We start from the raw sequence: 17,937 nt of genomic DNA on the forward strand, positions 1-17,937 counted from the left end.
TATTAAATGGTAATGATGTATCCAACGCACTCACACCCATTCAGCTACCTTCCACTGTCACCCTTCACACACTTCACACTCTTCACATTCTTCACATACTTCACACACACCCTCTGTCCCTCTAACATACACTTTCCAAATGGTTAAGGTTACACATTCACTAATTTTACACTAATAATCTATCTATAAATCTCTATTAATACATCAATATATCATTGAATCAATGACAGAACATCAATACATCTCAACATCAACACCTCAATACATTAACATCTTAAGGCACTAATTCTTGCAACACTTCAATACATGCATGTCAACAATTATCTCTCAAATGTACACAATATGTACAAAGTCATTCACCACGCCTCCTTCCACGTCATTGCATTATGCACTGCACATTGTTACGAGCCTCACACAGGTCTCCTTTTATCCAGATGTAAACATCCTTGTGTACTTGTCGCCCTGGGGTCAGGCTTCATAAAATGAATGTCCCTGCCTCCTCATACTTCATACAGGTGCCCCTCTGGGTCCCCGGACATCCACAAGATTGGGACAACGCACCAAAACCAAAACCGTCTAACCAAGGTTAGCATTCTCGTTAACAGCCCTGAATTTCAGTTCACAGTCTTTTTAAATACCCATTCAATCACACAGCTCATACAACAAAAGACGTTCACTCAAGCAAGCAATCTTACATAGCACTTCTAATGCTCACAGCTTACATACAGTCCAACCACACTCTAACACATACAATCAAACCAACTTCAGAGAAATATATACATTGTGATCTTGACACTGGGCAGGTGCAGCAAGTTGACACCTGGATATTCAGCTGTTTGTTTGTTTATTTGGTTGTTGTTTAACGTCGCACTCAGCAATGTTCCAGCTATATGACGGGCGTCTGAAAATAATTAAGCCTGGCCCTGACATTCCAGTGACTGACGTCATGAGCATTGATCCACGCAATTGGGATACGATGACATGTATGAACCAAGTCAGCGAGCCTGACCACCCGATCCCGTTAGTCGCCTCTTACGACAGGCATAGTCGCCTATTCTACACCGGAATCTTCTCGGGTCGGATCAACTGATTTTGATAAGGCAGAGTGTAATCCACAGCCCTGTTTCACTTTATACCAATCTTCACGCTGTTGTAGTTCGACTAACTTTGCACATAACATTTACTCTGTGCTCTCTGTATATTTCTCCAAATTCCGTGCTTCAGCGATCGGATCTTCATTTTTTATATGCCGCCTTAGCCCTGCATGATCATGTGTGATTTAAACTGCCATAATTCATTTTGGATAAGTGTTGACGTTATTCCTAAGGGAAAGGTCCTTGAAGATTAAATTTCCGATGACGACTTATATAATTATGCTTTATCAATGATGGATCAAATACATATTTACATCCTGCTACTGGAACCTTTTCCGCTTTAAATCTGTCGCAAGCAGATTCAAATCGATGAAACAAATGTTTATGGTCGGTTCATGATGACTTGTGTGGAAGCGACCATTTTTTCTTCAGTCTTAACAAATAATCCATCTTATGTTTCACTTACATCAAGGTTGAACTTTACTAAGGCCAACTGGCCTTCCTGTCAGAAACTCTGTCCTGTTAGGCTGAAGCCTGTCATGTTCAGGACTGCTTTCGATCCCATTCAGTTGTTTCGGACATGCTGTATGTATTCGCTTAGAGCAAACAGCCTAGGAAGTGCAGGAAAAAAGCGGAGAATTTTGTTCTGCCTACAACCAACCGTGCATAATTTGAGTCAAATTACAAGTGCCAAGGCACACCGAATATCAAACAAAAGAGTGTAAGTTTTGGAGGAATTATGCCTCTAAAATTAATTTGCGAATACAAAGTAGAGAGGCGATCAGACAACCCTCCTCCACTTGTATAGTACAATCACTTGAATTGGACAATGGCTCCATTGTTTATGGTTGAGCCTATGTGAGTAATTATATATAAAAAAAGATTCAATTCACCAGCAGGGCCTACATGTAAGACTACGTGTACGTCTTGGTGCATTTAGGACATCTCCAGTGGATAGCCTGTTTGCTGAAGCTGATGAACCTTCCTTCAGGGAATGACTTATCAAGTTATCGCTTCAGTACATTGCACAATTACATTCTAACTCATCAAACCCTGCATACAATTGCGTTTTCATACCTCTTTATGAAGAACTGTTTGTACAGTAAGCCTAAGCTTGTTCCACCACTTAGTATTCGGATTAAGCCCAATATTACAGCTGCTAACGACGTTGAAATAGATATTATCCCTCCTTTAAGGCTTTTCTACACTCCCCCGTGGCAGTAGGTTTAGCCTGGGGTGTACCTAACATTAACTAAACTAAAGAAATCTGAAACAAAAATCAACTTATCTATCAACAAGAATATACTCAGTTAAGTGAGTGAGTATGGTTTTACGCCGCTTTTAGCAATATGCCAGCAATATCACGGCGGGGGACACCAGAAATGGGCTTCACACATTGTACCCATGTCGGGAATCGAACCCGGGTCTTCGGCGTGACGAGCCAACGCTTTAACCACTAGGCTACCCGACCGCCCCACTCAGTTAAGAAGCACATACGACACTTTATGTATATTTACAGATGGATCCAAGGATCGTGGCGCAGTTGCCATAGTTCCATTTTTGCACCAAAAGAAATGCCATTTTAACAACTTTCAAATGTATCGGTAAACAATGTAAGCATAAGCAGTTTATAATATTTTAAGACTCTCTCTCTGTGTTGAATCATTGGTAATAAAATAGATGCTGCTGCTGCTAAAGCAGCGCTCAGCAAATCTATGACAAGTGAATCTAACTCCATTTAGTGATTATAAACCCATGATTAGATGTAATATCAGAGATTTTATGCAAAAGAATTGGGACACCCAAGTAGGTATACATAAATTACTTGCAATAAAACCAACTACTGGCTACACCTACTTTTGACCTACACCAGATTTGAAGAGGTCTTTATGCGACGATGTCGTATGGGCCATTCTCGTTATTCACATGAATATTTAATGAAAGGTGAGAATCCTCTATTCTGTATCCCTTGTAATGAAAAAATCAGGGTTAAACATATCCTGCTTAGCTGCATTGATTTTTCCAGGTTTAATTAACAAAAGATATTTTTAATGTCAATCTTCATTTAATACTTTTTTTTATAAAAAAGAGATTTTGTTAAATGATAAATGTTGATAATAATATGTATTGTATAAAGTAAGCGATCTTAAAATTTGGTAAAATTAATTAATAAGTGAGAGAAAGTTTGAGTTTTGGTGGTAAATTCAATTCGTTCCAGTTGTGATTTAACACTTTTAGAATCCAGACGGTCTATATGACCGACTCATATTCAATTGTTGATGCAAACAATGACACAACAAAGAATATATTAAAAAATATATTTTTATTAAAGTATATACAGGATTGGGCAATTAGGAGGACTGATTGCCGCTGACCCTGGGGCTAAGTAGTAATACGTCGGATGTGTCCTTGGGTTACCCTTAGCACGCCGAGTACTTAAGGAATTTCCGGGGGGGGGGGGGGGGGGGGGGACAAAATAGTTTTTCCTTTTGGGGAATGTTTTGAGGCCCAAATCAGCAATCAGTCCCAAAAGGAATGAAGTGAAAGGCAAATATGTAGGCACACTATGGTAAGAAAGTAATAAAAGATGACATGCTGATGTTTGTTCGAAGGGAGTAGGTGGGTAAACAAGGTAATTCATGCGTGAGAACCATATCCAATATGGCGAATAAAAGAAGTGCTACCCGAAATGCATTGTGGGTCAATTACCCAAGGCACTGTGGGTAGTATTGTTTGATAAATTAATTAGTAAGTTGATAAAGCATAATGTTAATTATTTCCTACGACTTATATATAAATATATATAGTATATACTATATATACGCAGATGCACAATATATGTGAATGGGTCATATTAATTACGGTGCAGGACACGTGGTAGTTACGCCGTACCTGTGGACTGGGGTAAGATAACCCCAGAGAGCATGGTAATGAAAATATACACACCGTGGAGACCTGCGTAAACTCTAAGTAGAAAACCAGCATAGTACACGGAAAGTAGTTGTGGATTGAAGTGTTATGGATGTTAAAAACGGAGATAGCCTTTACGTGCCGGTAGGCGATGTCGTTATTGCATTAACTCATAATAAAATTACGTACATAATTTTGCAATACATGTACAAGTGTATAGATGATTAGCCTTCCAAGTTCAAGTTCATTTATTCTCAAAAACCACGTTTGGTTGTACAAGAGCATATACAGTATACAAAGACAAAAGAAAAAATAATTAATACACAATGATGAAATGCAGAATTAATAAATACAAGATATTATACAAGATGGCTGGAGTTAAGATTCTACTGTTCTTGTAAGAGATAATACCTTCGAGAGGTATTTTGATAGATTAATAATTTCTTTGGCGCCTTTGGTTGTAAATAATTTAACAAAGTTTGGTATACTTGGATATTTTGTTATGAGAGATGGTAAGTACATTTTTCTTGCTCCACAGAGAGTTTTACAGTAAAATATGTAATGAAACTCATCAGCAATAAAAAAAGAGGGAAAAGGGAAACCTTATTGACTTATCACTAAGTAAGATATAAATGGTTTGTGAGGTCGTCCCGAGGATTCCCTAGAAACACATGCTAAAATTCCTGTATGCTCAATCGAGAATAGTCACATCGAAGGCTTTTCGAACGAATCTCGTTTTAGTCTGTGTGCAAATGAAAACTACGTTGTGTCAGGGTAATTCTAGTAAGTTTCATGATGGAGAAATAACTACAGTATTCACCACATATCTACATGTATTTTGGACTCTTTGAATTAATATTGCTTGGAAACGTCTTTTATTATAAGTCCGACTAAAGCCATAATTGAATATGAGTTGGTCATACTGAAGAAATGGTTTCTTTCAACATTTGTTTGGCATGATGTTCTCTTTGGTTTGACGTTACGTTTTCGTAACCAGTTTCAATCTTGTATCCTTCGGAAAGTAAGGAAAAGATTCATTGATGAACATCTTCTTTATAACATTTAGGAGCCCGACAGATGGGGTTATGCAACAGTATTACGTAGAATTATCATGATGTCCATATCATGCCCGGTATCATAGCGAGACACACATATCAGATCGAGGCTGTCAGGTCAAGGTCTCATATGAGTCGACGGATGATACCTGGCACACCACCGAGATTCGCCGGTGATGATATGTTTATCACTTACACTGACCGAGCCTTTGACCTTTTCATGTTTAGTTTCTTTATCGACATATATTTTAGTTTGCTACTGGTTGGTAGACGCTTATAGAGATCGTATATGAATAAACATATGGATTTCCAATATATTTCCTTCGAAAGATGCCAGTTTTAATGCATTTTTCATACTCTCAATACATTTTCTCGTTTCAAACTTTGAATGACATTTTTCTTTGTTTTCTATCAAGTAGTCTAATTCCTCTATCCTATTCGAAAGGGACGCTAGTGTCCTCTCTGCTGACATCCTCGTTCAATCGTACCGCGTCATTTCAAGGCTGTACTTGAATATATGATGTAGTTCTGCTGTTACGTCAAAAACGTTCCATGGCCAGAAATGGGTTATCGTGCCTGCATGCAATGGGCAAAATATACGTTGTCTGGATTGGGCCTGATATGGACAGAGTAATTTCGCTATTATTGGGATTGGAAAAAATACATCTCAGGACAAATACATACTGTATTAGGTGATAACACACATTTTCAATTTAAATTGATTTCTCATGAAACATGAATATTTATTTGCTAGATTCATTAAAAAGCGACATAACCATTTTCATAACCACAAGAAATCTGTTCTATTTTCTAAAACTAGAAGTATTACATATAATTTGTATTCGATTTATTATATTGACATTAAAAAGTCAAATGGATTGGGCAAATGTCCAAGTTACGATGCCATAAACATCTCCACAGAGAGCACACATCAGCGTAAATATTAAACATTGAAATAAACAGAGTACATATAATGTGCAATACCTCACTGAAAACAGTAGCACTAATAATTAATACAAGTAAAATAATAAAACGAGAAGTTGTAACAAGTAAAACAACAGATTAAAACACGAGATGTCTATGAGTATATGCCGACGTAGCAACCGAGGTACATGTGTCTCACTAGTGATCAATAGTGGATGATTAGGTCTAATTGTTACAAATTTGTTAGGAATGTGATTATTACACACGTCAATAATTGTCCGGGTAAAACATTCTGCGATAAAATCAACATTTCGGGATGATAAGAAATGATCCCACTTTGTCTTTGTAAGTGATCTTTTTTGTTCTTACATTATCTAAGAATATCTAGATTAAAGTCCCCATCTGTAATAGTTGTTTTATTCAAATCAAATTGCGTTACATATTGACTGATCTGTCAACCGCAAGTAAGCTTCGCTTTTATCTGCCCTATAGAATATCCCTTGCCATTTCCCATAATGAATCGAGTCCATTTATGCACAGATGATCCATATTGTTAGCATATCATTTCGTTTTACATATATAGCTACACCCCCGCCTCGACTTGGTCGATCGTTTCTAATTGGCAAATGAAAGCCTGGAATTGAAATATCAACAGTAGGTATGCCGTCAGGCAGCCAGGTTTCGATCAAGCAAATAATATCGTATGAATTAAATTCAGTGCAAAGTAGATCTACCTTGTCCCTTAGATGAATAATCTTTATTTTACAAATTACCATGTTACTGGCCCAGGGTTTGGGTGAACATTCCAGTAACATGAAAGAAGTATCACTTCTACAATAATCGCCGTTCTTAGCTCAAAGATACAACAGGAAGAAAGAAACAGCAAGGACTTTTTCAATTTTCAAGATACTTTGCTATAAAGACTAGACGCAAATAACCCTATCTATTTCAACCGACATCTCTCTTTACAGAATATGTCTTTTTCACAAAAGCCGGCGGGGAGGTAACGCTCGAAGTATAGATTTGCAATGCTGAAATGCACCAGAAACCATTACTGATAACAGAAAAATGATTGAAAACTACAGCGAGAAAAAATGTCACTACTCTCACAGACAAAATATGTCAAACAAAAATAAACTTTCGAAACATAAACAAAATCTATATATAAAATGTCGGTTAAAGAATCACATAACTGATAATATAAACAATAAAAAAAGCAGATTAAATGGATAATTTGCACCAGTTGTGTTTTTGTTTTGGTAATCCAACTAGTAACGAATCAGGGGATACGACCGTGACAGTAATGATTAAGGTCAGTCTGTATACACCGAGACGCACGTGCATGAACCGACGAGGGTACAACAGGACAGCAGGTCGATACCTGCTTATTGGCATGTTTTACAAACAATGGATACCCTAACATACACTGACTCCTAGCAAGGAGAATGTTGTAGCTGTAAAAAAATATTACATTGTAGTACCATTCATAAAGGCGATAGTACTCATTGAGTAAGTAGTAAATAAAATACTATGGTAAATTACGGCATACATACGGCATATTGTAATACCATCTTCAAATATGTTCATGTAAAATAAAAAAGACGTAATATGCTCCCCAAGAGTATGTTTTGTCAGTGGTCACACATGTACACAAAAGTTGATCATATTTCTCCCTTTCAATGTTACAATTCGACAGTGTTTCATCCAAACGTGGATATGTTATGCGAAGGGAACACGAACACTGCAGTTTTACATACGTAGATCGATCAATATGTTGACGGTGACATGAGCTGGCACTCGCCTGTTGAACATGCATATGGTAACATGTGGGTTTGCTAAGAGTGTAAAGCCTCTCTCGGATAAGTCTTATTTCCATATTTCTGTTAAATCAAACGTCAAAAAGATTTATTATTTCATGTATATTATGCACAGTTGTTCGTTTTGAGATACGTCTGGCAATAGTTTGCTTGTAGATACAAAATCCGGAATCCGGAATCAGTGAAGTATTTAAATTTGATTGATTTCAGTATTTGTGTTATATGATAAAAACTAGAGTACCATAGACAATTGATTATTGTCGATAAATATGGCAACAAGTACACGCTGAAGCAGTATATGTAGATGTGTTGTTAACATGCACTGATTACTTGCTGCGAGTATTGGTGCTGTATAAACTACACGCATTAGTCATAAATAGTGTTGTACTCATATTTGAAATATCAATATATCTCTTGTTTCCGGATAACTCCGTATGTTCTGTGGACACAAGTCTTTGGAGGTAGCTGAAGTATCGGTGTATGCAGTTACCACAAATAGTAATCTGGATACACACAGATTTCAACATTAAAATCACGCAGGAAGCTAATACATGAACTTCCAGATCTAGGGCATGATACCTACCGTGTGATGCATCAAAATGTCAAGTACTTTCATTATGTCGCATGTTTAACTCTAAAGGTCTCCACAAAGGGGTCTTTATGCAATACAATAAGTATTACCATGGCCATTGGTAATTAAAGTGTAAGGAATATCACACATGATATACGATACACTTGTCATCTTGTCCGATCTTGTGGCGATCTTGTGCGAGCAAGTAAATTTCTGACAATTCCGGCTCCTACAAAATATGGAAAATGGACTGTTTAAAGATGTCTTCTGGTATGATTTTGCTGATGCAATAATTTGTATATATGCATAAGATAGCTATGCCATAAATCGCAAAGAACAAAGAAGAACAAAGCTTGGCTTATTTCACGATAAAACATTGTTCTATCAAGACGTCATTTCTGGAGATTCGAATATGCGCTTTCAACTTGCTGACCTTGTAAATTGGACGACGTTATTTATAACAGGGAAGTGTCTTGTGAGTTGTTCATGCCATGTTTTGGTTCTCTTTAGAAAATGCCATGAATCAGGTGTTCGCGTATAACTAAGATGCGGACGATTTGTTATTAGGCACCGTAGCAAATGGCCGATATAATTCATGTTCTAAATCAACCTATCGCCGATATGAAGCAGTGTCGCCGAAAATCACAGAGTAAAGTCAGATCGTTCAAAAAACGGCGGTTGTTATCAAACTCTCGTTTTACGATACGTCGCATTTTGCTTGCGACAAAGCCGAATGGGAGCTTAGTGCTATGTCACTTTCTTAAACACGATTGTTGATATGGTGATTTGCGCCAAGCTTAAAAAAATCGTCCGCATCTTAGTTATACGCGAACACCTGATTCATGGCATTTTCTAAAGAGAACCAAAACATGGCATGAACATTATTTTTCGATCATTCAGATCGCCAAATGACAAAAACGAACTATTGACACAATCTCAGTTGACCGATTGGTGCATTGATTGTCATACGTTCCTGCTTGTGAATACTCAGAAAAAAATCAATATGCTTACAATTAACAACGTTATGTATGCGTAAAACCAATAAAAAAGAAATAATGAATATTTCAGTATTTAGAGTTTGATGATGTTGACTTTGCTAGATACAAATCAATATCGTGGTATATCACAAAAGTAGGATTATATTTTGATGACCTTCTGGTTACCCTGTTCGTCAATTTGTAAAATGTATCTCTATGTTTTTTGTCATTACACTTTTAGGAGTGAATGAATGAGTGGCAGTGTAACGTCGCATTGTCATTGTGCCAGCCATAAAGTGACGACGCTGTTAGGAGTCCAGTGAACCACTCTACTGCCGTTCCAAGGAATGCGACAATAAGGAATGACAAAATTGGACAATATCTCTTCGCTCTCATTACACAGCGTCGGAAGGAGCTATTATTCAGAAGATTAAACATTACCTTATTATCAGGAGCATTTACATCCTCGGCGTGTTGAATGCATGACAGGATGCGTCTTCGGAATCTGCAACACCGAGTGTGACAGAGCAACCTTCAGCATCCTTGAGATACTTTACATTGCAGAGTGATATAAACACATATACAAGTTTGTGCCCAAATCTGATTGGTTCAAAAATGCATGATGAGTTTCTTGTCCGCTCCATCGGTTTCAAAACACATTTCCAGGCATATAAGGATATTTAATTAATAAACGCTTAAATTTTATGCCACAGAAGAAAACTGGAATACGTGTTTGTCAATTAAAGAAATTAATCAACAACTAACCTGATAAAGATCCCGATTAAAACTCCAATTACAAGTAGACAGACTGTGGTTAAAATAATCGCAACGGCAACATGTGATTCTTGCCTTTGAGTTGGGACGTCGATGATTGTGGCTGTATGAAAGAAAATATCATGCTTAGAAATAAATCTGCAACAACTTATGTCTTCTACAGATCACGTGATAGTACTATCACGACCATGTATATATTCCATAGGTGTTGTATTTGTGACAATTAAAAGGTATTTGTGTGCGTGACGAAAAATGTGTTTCTTAGACATTCAGTTTATGAATATAGTTTCTTTCCAACTTAAAGCAACCGAAATACCTACTAATACTTATTAAGTGTGTTATAATAAAAACTACTAGATCCTAATAAATTACTCAATTTTGTATATAGTCGATGTTTAGTGACTAAATGTCTACGGTTATCATCACCTTTTTTTACCCAGAAAGTAAACTAATGCAAATTTGAACCAACATGTCCGATATTATTACTATAACTAACTTCCCCTGTGCGTATAACATGTAAAGCGATGGAAATTCAAACTAACAATACTAGCATATCCCCTACATTGAGAGGTTCCGTTACCATTGATCATGGAGGTGCATCGACTTCTTCCATCATATGTGAACCCTTGGCGACATGTTGTGCAGTTGCCACTCTTCTGTTGACATTTGAGACAGTTTTGAGAGCAGGCCAACTCACAGGTCTGTCACCACCACCCATCAAGACATCCATCGCAAAATCTGTCATCGCTACAACCGGAACTTAGACAGTTGCATATCTTCTTCTCACAGCTTGTTCCTGTGAACCCCGCCTTGCACGAGGAGCACACCCCAGCTTCAGTGCACGATAAACAGTTGGGTAGGCAAGGGATATCGCAGAGAGGAGGCTTCCAGCCATGTACACAGCCGTTGGTACAGCGAGGAGTGTCTCCGTCAATCTCTCTACTGCAATCTCTGTCAAGGCATTTATCAGTACAGTTTCTATCACAGGAGCTCCCATAGAAGCCAGGTTTACACCCATGAAGACATATCCCCGTCTGCTGACTGCAGTTGCCATGGAGACATCCCACTGAACAGGTTTTGTCACAATGGATCCCAGAAAACCCGTTCCTGAATCCTGCACATGAACCATCGTAAAAGAAACACTGTGAATCAGTACACTGTTTTCCACACTTGTGTTCACATTTATGTCCCCGCCATGTGGGTTTACAGCCTTCAAGACAATTCCCTGTTGTACGGTCACAGAAGACACTGTCATCATAACTCTCCCTACACTGAGGTGGACATGTCAGTGAACAGTTTGTAGAGTAATATCCAGCTTGACACTGAAGACAAACTCCTGTTGTTTTGCTACATCCACGCGTGTCACAGTGTTGACACATCTTGTCACAGTAAGCTCCATACCATCCAATATAACATTCCCCACATGCCCCGGACCGCGATAACACCAGGCAATAATAGTCTGCACTTTCAACATTGTAGATACCTAAAATATGAAATATGAAAGTCATATTAGACATGGCATGAATACACCAATTTTGTTGTACTATGAAGTGATATTTTCTCAAGTGTGTCCATGTACTACATTTGACACACAACGTCATGAACCCAGCCTGAACACGTCTGCAAATCCCGGAAATTCACTTCATTCCTGGTACCATGTTATGACGTACTTAGTTCTTATTGAAGTCTTGTGTTGTTGTGTAAGCGAACTCGAACTGTCTTATATGGGAGTGTTCTAACGACAATTCGCTGTGCAGAGTTGTGTCCCCTGGGCACGCCAGAAATCTATGATTGTGGGTTCGAATCCTACAGTTCAAGTCAAAGAAAAGAAAAATTTGTTCCCTTTTTACTTTGAGAGAAATACATAAATGGGCACGTTTTTATCAATTTAAGAAATTAACAGCACATTAAAATATTAATGGTTCGTTATTGACAACACAATTAAATTCACACTTATGCCCTTCTTTTCTCATTTAGACTAAAAGATAAAATAAAAAGATTTTATAATTACTTGTAGATATTACTTACACGTAGATATTAATTACTTGTAAAAATAGATACTCTTGATACACATGCTTGAAAGAACTTAAATAAGCCATACAAACCCTCCCCCAAACTGTCGTTCTGAATTACCGTATTCGACGTAATAACCGCCCCGCTCTAATAAGCGCCCACCTCGAGATTTGCTAATATATTGGCTAGTAACAATCGCAATTAGCATCCCTTCCGACCCCTATTAGCATATAATACGCACTCGTGTGATATATGCACCCTTTATTATTAGCAATTAAATTCTGCAAAAATATATTTGTCGTACATAAACATTTCAGGCTGTCAGCGTAAACCACGAAATTTATCTTTCAACACCATCTTTTTTTCACCAAAATAATATTCCACGTATTTCTAGTTTTGAGAGCGCCCTGGGCGTTTATTACGCCGAACACGGTAAGAATAACATCTTTTCGGGATGTAGTGGGGGTGTAACTGTCAATATGCCATAAGCTCACTTGACGTCTGTTCAGGTGAGCCAAAGTGTTAGCATATTTCTTTCAAAGCTGCAATACGTCCACACATACTCACTTTGTAAACACAGGAGTATTGCCAGTAGTTGATTTGTTTCCATGTCAACAGTTGAAAGCTGTAAGCAAGACATGTACATATTCAACATATAATTCTCACTAAGGATGTAGGCAGTTAGAACAAAAAGTCATGTACATCACTACTTTATATTTATTTGACATACCTCTAGTCATAAGTTCGCCAAATGCCAAGGTAATACCTTTGAATACACACGAGTAGCTGAGCGAAAAAAACACGTTTATTCAAAGACATTGTCATTCTATAAGATTAAGGAACATGTTCTGAGCTGCCTTCTGTCTTGAGAATTGTACGTACAAACATACACTAGTATACACTCAAAGAAGAAGAACAACAAACAACGATCAAATACGCGAAAGTGTACTACGCCTTCAGTTGTATATGTTAGCAAATTGACGGTTAAATGAGTATTCCTGTTAAACATAGAAAACATCAGTTTCTGTTTCGTCCAAAGCGGGTGCATAAAGCCTTGTTTAGTGACCCTCTTTATATATAGTATAATGTTATAAAATAATGTTCTGTCGAATTTATCTATTTAAGTTCAAGTTCATGAGCAAGGAAATGTCACTTTTGAAATGTTACAATTCTCACGTATGTGAAATAACTATTTAATTACAACACAGATTGTACACTCATAATGAAATTATATCATGTGTATACTGAACATATACGTATTGTAATAAAGGGAGCGGATAAACACGGAGGTGATTTTGTGTAAGTGTTTAGCGCCAACATGGCGACATATCAGATACTAACATTGGTAAGTAGTGTCACAATAGGAAGGGCATAAGCTCGACCCAACTACAAAAATTCTGAGCGTAACTTTTATGAACTGCGTTGATGGAGTTGATTGCTAATTTGTTTTCAAATTAATCGAGGTCCTCACAGTTCTGCCCATCAGAGTCCAAGGGGTATAGAAGGCTTCCTCCTGGTGGTGTTAAACGTCACCAGCGTTTGCATAATGCTAGCCAGACAGTTCATTTTTCAAGTATGGGAAAAGGTGGAAATTTGGCGGTCCCAAATCTGGTAAATATACTGATGACGTTCAAAGAGTCGAAAGCCACAGCCATGCATTGCAGCCATAGCGACAACCGACTCGTCACAATGAATTTTCCATGAAGTGTAGCCTTCAAATTCTTACGCAGGCGCTTAGCAGATTACCATAATATTGGCCATGAAGTAGTAAGTCCACAAGTAGGATTTCGAAGCCATCCCTTTGCCAGCTCATGGAATAGTCTTTGCTTACAAATTGCCCAACGAATTTATCTTCAAAACGACACGCTTCTCGGGAGAGATGATAGAGCGTTTCTGGTCGGATTTCAGACGCCTTGGAATTCAGGGTGCTCAAACTTTTGTGATGCCCAGTCCATGCCCCAGAAAGTTGTCAACTCCTTTTTGAGAGATTCCCACTGTATTGACTATGTGACGTAAGGTGATTCGTCGATCACCCGTAAGCATTTCATGTGTTTTGTCAACATATTTCCTCGTAGTGTCACATAAAGGTCTTCCTAATTGTTCAGTAATCTTCAAGGATCTTTCCGGGATTCCGAATAAGAATTGTTCTCAAGCAATTACAACACAGATTGTACACTCATAATGAAATTATATCATGTGTATACTGAACATATACGTATTGTAATAAAGAGGAGACGGTTAGAATCGAGTCTGGACCAGACAATCCAGTGATTTACATCATGAACATCGAGTCTTACCACCCGATCCCGTTTGTCGCCTTTTACGACAAGCATAGTCGCCTTTTACGGCAAGCATGGGTTGCTGAAGACCTATTCTACCCCGGATCTTCACGGGTATCTGGTCGGAGGAGACGGCTAAATATATATGATGTTCAGGCACGGTTACGGCTTAGGGCGTTATTCGTAATATCAATCACTGGTTTGCCTGGTTCAGCTTATTAGAGGCCATCGTTATATAACTGGATTATTGTTGAGTGAGGCGTTAAACAACAAATAAACAAAACAGAACAAATTTATTATCAATATTTTAGAAACCAAGTATAAACCTTCAAGAACAGAATGTAGGATATACATTTATAGTTGCACGAGTGTTACTGTACATTCCCAATTAAATTAATAAAAAAACTACTATTAAATATAATTCAATGTATCATTAACTCAATGATACATATGTAAGGAACGTTCTTGACAGAAACGGAACACCTGGTGTCATTACTCTTTGATAGTGATTCATAAACACATGCTCATGATATAGTCGAAATCGTACAATCGACTCTGCTTTATGCAGAGATTTCTATTGGATATGGAAGGGTTTTGCGCTTTAATTATATGAATTCTTCCCAGAAACCCAGAAGGGTGTTAGAAACCTCAAGTTAGAGTAGACTAATTCAAACACGTACATGTGCCCTGCTGAAACTTATCTTTTTAAGTCACCATATGTTGATTTTGTTATCAGCGGTACACAATTCCCGAGAGTGTGACATATCCGAGCTCTTATGAATCAGTGACCAAACTGATGTCCGGTTCAACTTCTTTTGAGGTGAAGATTCAGGTTAGAATAGGTCTTCAGCGACTAACGGGATCGGGTGGTCAGACTCGCTGACTCGGTTGATGTCTGTCATCGTATCCCAATTGCATGGATCGATGCTCAGGATGTCAATCACTGGATTGTCTGGTTTATTTACAGGCCCCCGTTTCTTAACATAGCATACCGGAATATCTTTCTCTATTACATGTTTGGAATCATGAATTCTCAGCATTCATAAAATGTGTTTTGCTTTCGATCAACAGAGTCATGAATTAGTGGCAGTGTCCATTTCGAGGGTTGAAATTATAATGTCGATGTTTTGTTATCAATTCCATGAATGAAGCTGTCAGCATGTCGAGTCACAAGAAGTTATTACGAGATGAAAATATATCTACAATACGAACACGTGTGAGCGAGGGCGGGTGCGAGCGAGCGAGCGAGCGAGGAAGTGAGTTGTTTACCGCCGTAATAATCCAGCCACCACGTGACTAGAGACCCAAATACACATTTCACTCGGGCCTTCGGCGTAACGATTCAACGCTTAACCTCTGTCTGTCAATATGCTTTCCCCCGGCCGTTGATAATCATTAAGGACGCATGCAGGCTTGAGTTGGAATTTTCCATGCAGGTGAGGTGACATGCAAACCTAGTAACGCACGGCAGCTATTGTATATTGATTTACCTCAAAACAATTGCAAACTATTCTTAAATCCGTCTATAGTTCGAATTCCCACATAAGTAAGTTTCCTTAATAGTTATTTACTATATGTAATGCTAATATTGTTTATGTTTTTTGCTGCATGTGTTCAACAATATCAGAAAATGACAAAGTACTTGACTCTCATCACTTGGTTGTAGTCACTCCTGGTTGATAATGTTGTGGGATTCTACATGGAAAACGTGGCTAAAAATCAATTCCGATCCGTATTCCGTTACATCACGGTCAGCTGTCCGACGTTTAGCAGGACTCCACGTTTACCACTTTGGTGAAACCCAGGAGCACGGATGCGGTGCTGACAAACTTATGAAAATCGGGTTAAACAGGGATTCCAACCCACGATCATAGTTTTGAGTCGTGCCTAAGGGACACAACTCTGCACAGCGAATTGCAGCGCCCTTGGCAGAGATTTCTCATAAATGTGAAAAGGATTTTGCCGCGGTTTTTTTTACGACTAGGTCACCCGTGCGCCCTATACAATAGCAGCACTAAACTGTACGGTACTACACAATGCAAATATTTTACCTTCACCTGTCGGTAAAATATGTTAAAAAAGCTGTCACTTGTTTATGATGTTGTTTACAGTAGGCGCATTGGTAACGAAGTCTGTATATGTGCTTACTTACTCACTTTTTATATCACGTGCTTAATACTGACGTTAGAAACACCAAAACATCATAATTGTCTAAATGAAGTTGACATTCTATACTACCTTGTCGTCTGGTACATTTCCAATACCAAATACCACTGAAATCTTATTTAAAGGTGGCTGTGTTAATGTTGTAGCCTCCTTGTAAACCTGAACATAAATCGAGTCAAATGATTGTTAGAAATATTATTACATGGAACGACGACATAACTTTGCTCAAACTATATAAATAATCCAACTTACCCAGGTATCTACAGGGTTTCCCGATTGTACAAACCATTAACTGAATATATGTCAACACTCGAAATGAACGTCAACGCCGTTAGAAACCCAACTGTAAACAAGTCAGTTACTCAACACACAAAAAAACAAACAAACAGACCCGCACAACAAGTAAGCCGAGGAGATATAAACAGTAACAAACATGCATATGGCGTATAAAGGCTATTCAAACATGCAACCACGTCCTATGTCAATGCATACGTTGAGGGGCGTCCCTGGATAGCTATAAAGATTATGTGTAGAGTCAGTGGATGACATTGTTCGAATTTATGACCAGGATATCAGTCGACGTAATTGACACACTTTTATGTCAGACTAGTGTCACACTCAAATACGTCTATGAGACATTGATGTATATGTGGCGTACTTATTAATCGTACTTGCATATGTATGTGTGCTTATGAGTACTTAGTGGGTATCTTTTGTAAGAAAATATTCCTGTCAACGTGCACTGCAGTGAAATTTTATGTGTTACGTTCATTGCAATGAAAATATATTTTTTCTCAACTTTAGAAAAGACAGTCTTTCACACTGAAGTATATAATGAAGTGGTCACCTTTTTTCCATGTACGTTGCATCACGAACTGCCACCTATTATGGGGGATAGGGAACTATTGATTTGTCATTAAGGTACTTCATCATACAAAAGCGGTTTAAGTGCACATTTTAAAGGCGACAGTTATATATTCTATATATAAATCTTCTCACAATAAATGGAAACATTTGTTGCTGAATTAATGTAAATTAGATGTATTACGCTTGGTGTTTAGTTACAGCGCGTTTCCCTTTAATAAGAAAGTGTATAACATTTGTTACACCCACTTCGTTATGTCGTTACATAATGTCGTCCAATAATATATCTTGTCCTCATTGCTTGACGCCGACTCAAGTTCGAAGGTTAGTAATCATTTCTAGTTTCCTTTTCAGAAGATTTCGTCTCCTTACTAGTCCTTGTGGTCCTTTATGTGTGAAGCCTTCATTCTTTCATGCAAACTGGTATGACTTGGGTAAAGCTCACTATCGTCATCTATCCACATGTAGTCGAGACCCGTGGAGATCCGGGCAG

At 38.0% G+C, this 17,937-nt stretch overlaps 1 protein-coding gene across 1 annotated transcript; it reads right to left on the minus strand.

Moving 5' to 3' along the window:
- Nucleotides 1–10,690: 10,690 nt before the first annotated feature.
- On the minus strand, nucleotides 10,691–16,930 carry LOC125382025 (multiple epidermal growth factor-like domains protein 10). Its single transcript, XM_048399607.1, has 3 exons — nucleotides 16,833–16,930; nucleotides 12,703–12,760; nucleotides 10,691–11,605 (listed from the first exon to the last, which is right to left on the minus strand). The coding sequence occupies exons 2-3, from the start codon at nucleotides 12,743–12,745 to the stop codon at nucleotides 10,827–10,829; spliced, it is 822 nt and encodes a 273-aa protein (XP_048255564.1). The 5' UTR covers nucleotides 12,746–12,760; nucleotides 16,833–16,930; the 3' UTR covers nucleotides 10,691–10,826.
- Between the last annotated feature and the right edge of the window lie 1,007 nt (nucleotides 16,931–17,937).

The sequence above is a fragment of the Haliotis rufescens genome, unplaced genomic scaffold (assembly GCF_023055435.1).
Source record: "Haliotis rufescens isolate VD_foot unplaced genomic scaffold, xgHalRufe1.0.p SCAF_2, whole genome shotgun sequence".
Lineage (NCBI taxonomy): Eukaryota > Metazoa > Mollusca > Gastropoda > Lepetellida > Haliotidae > Haliotis > Haliotis rufescens.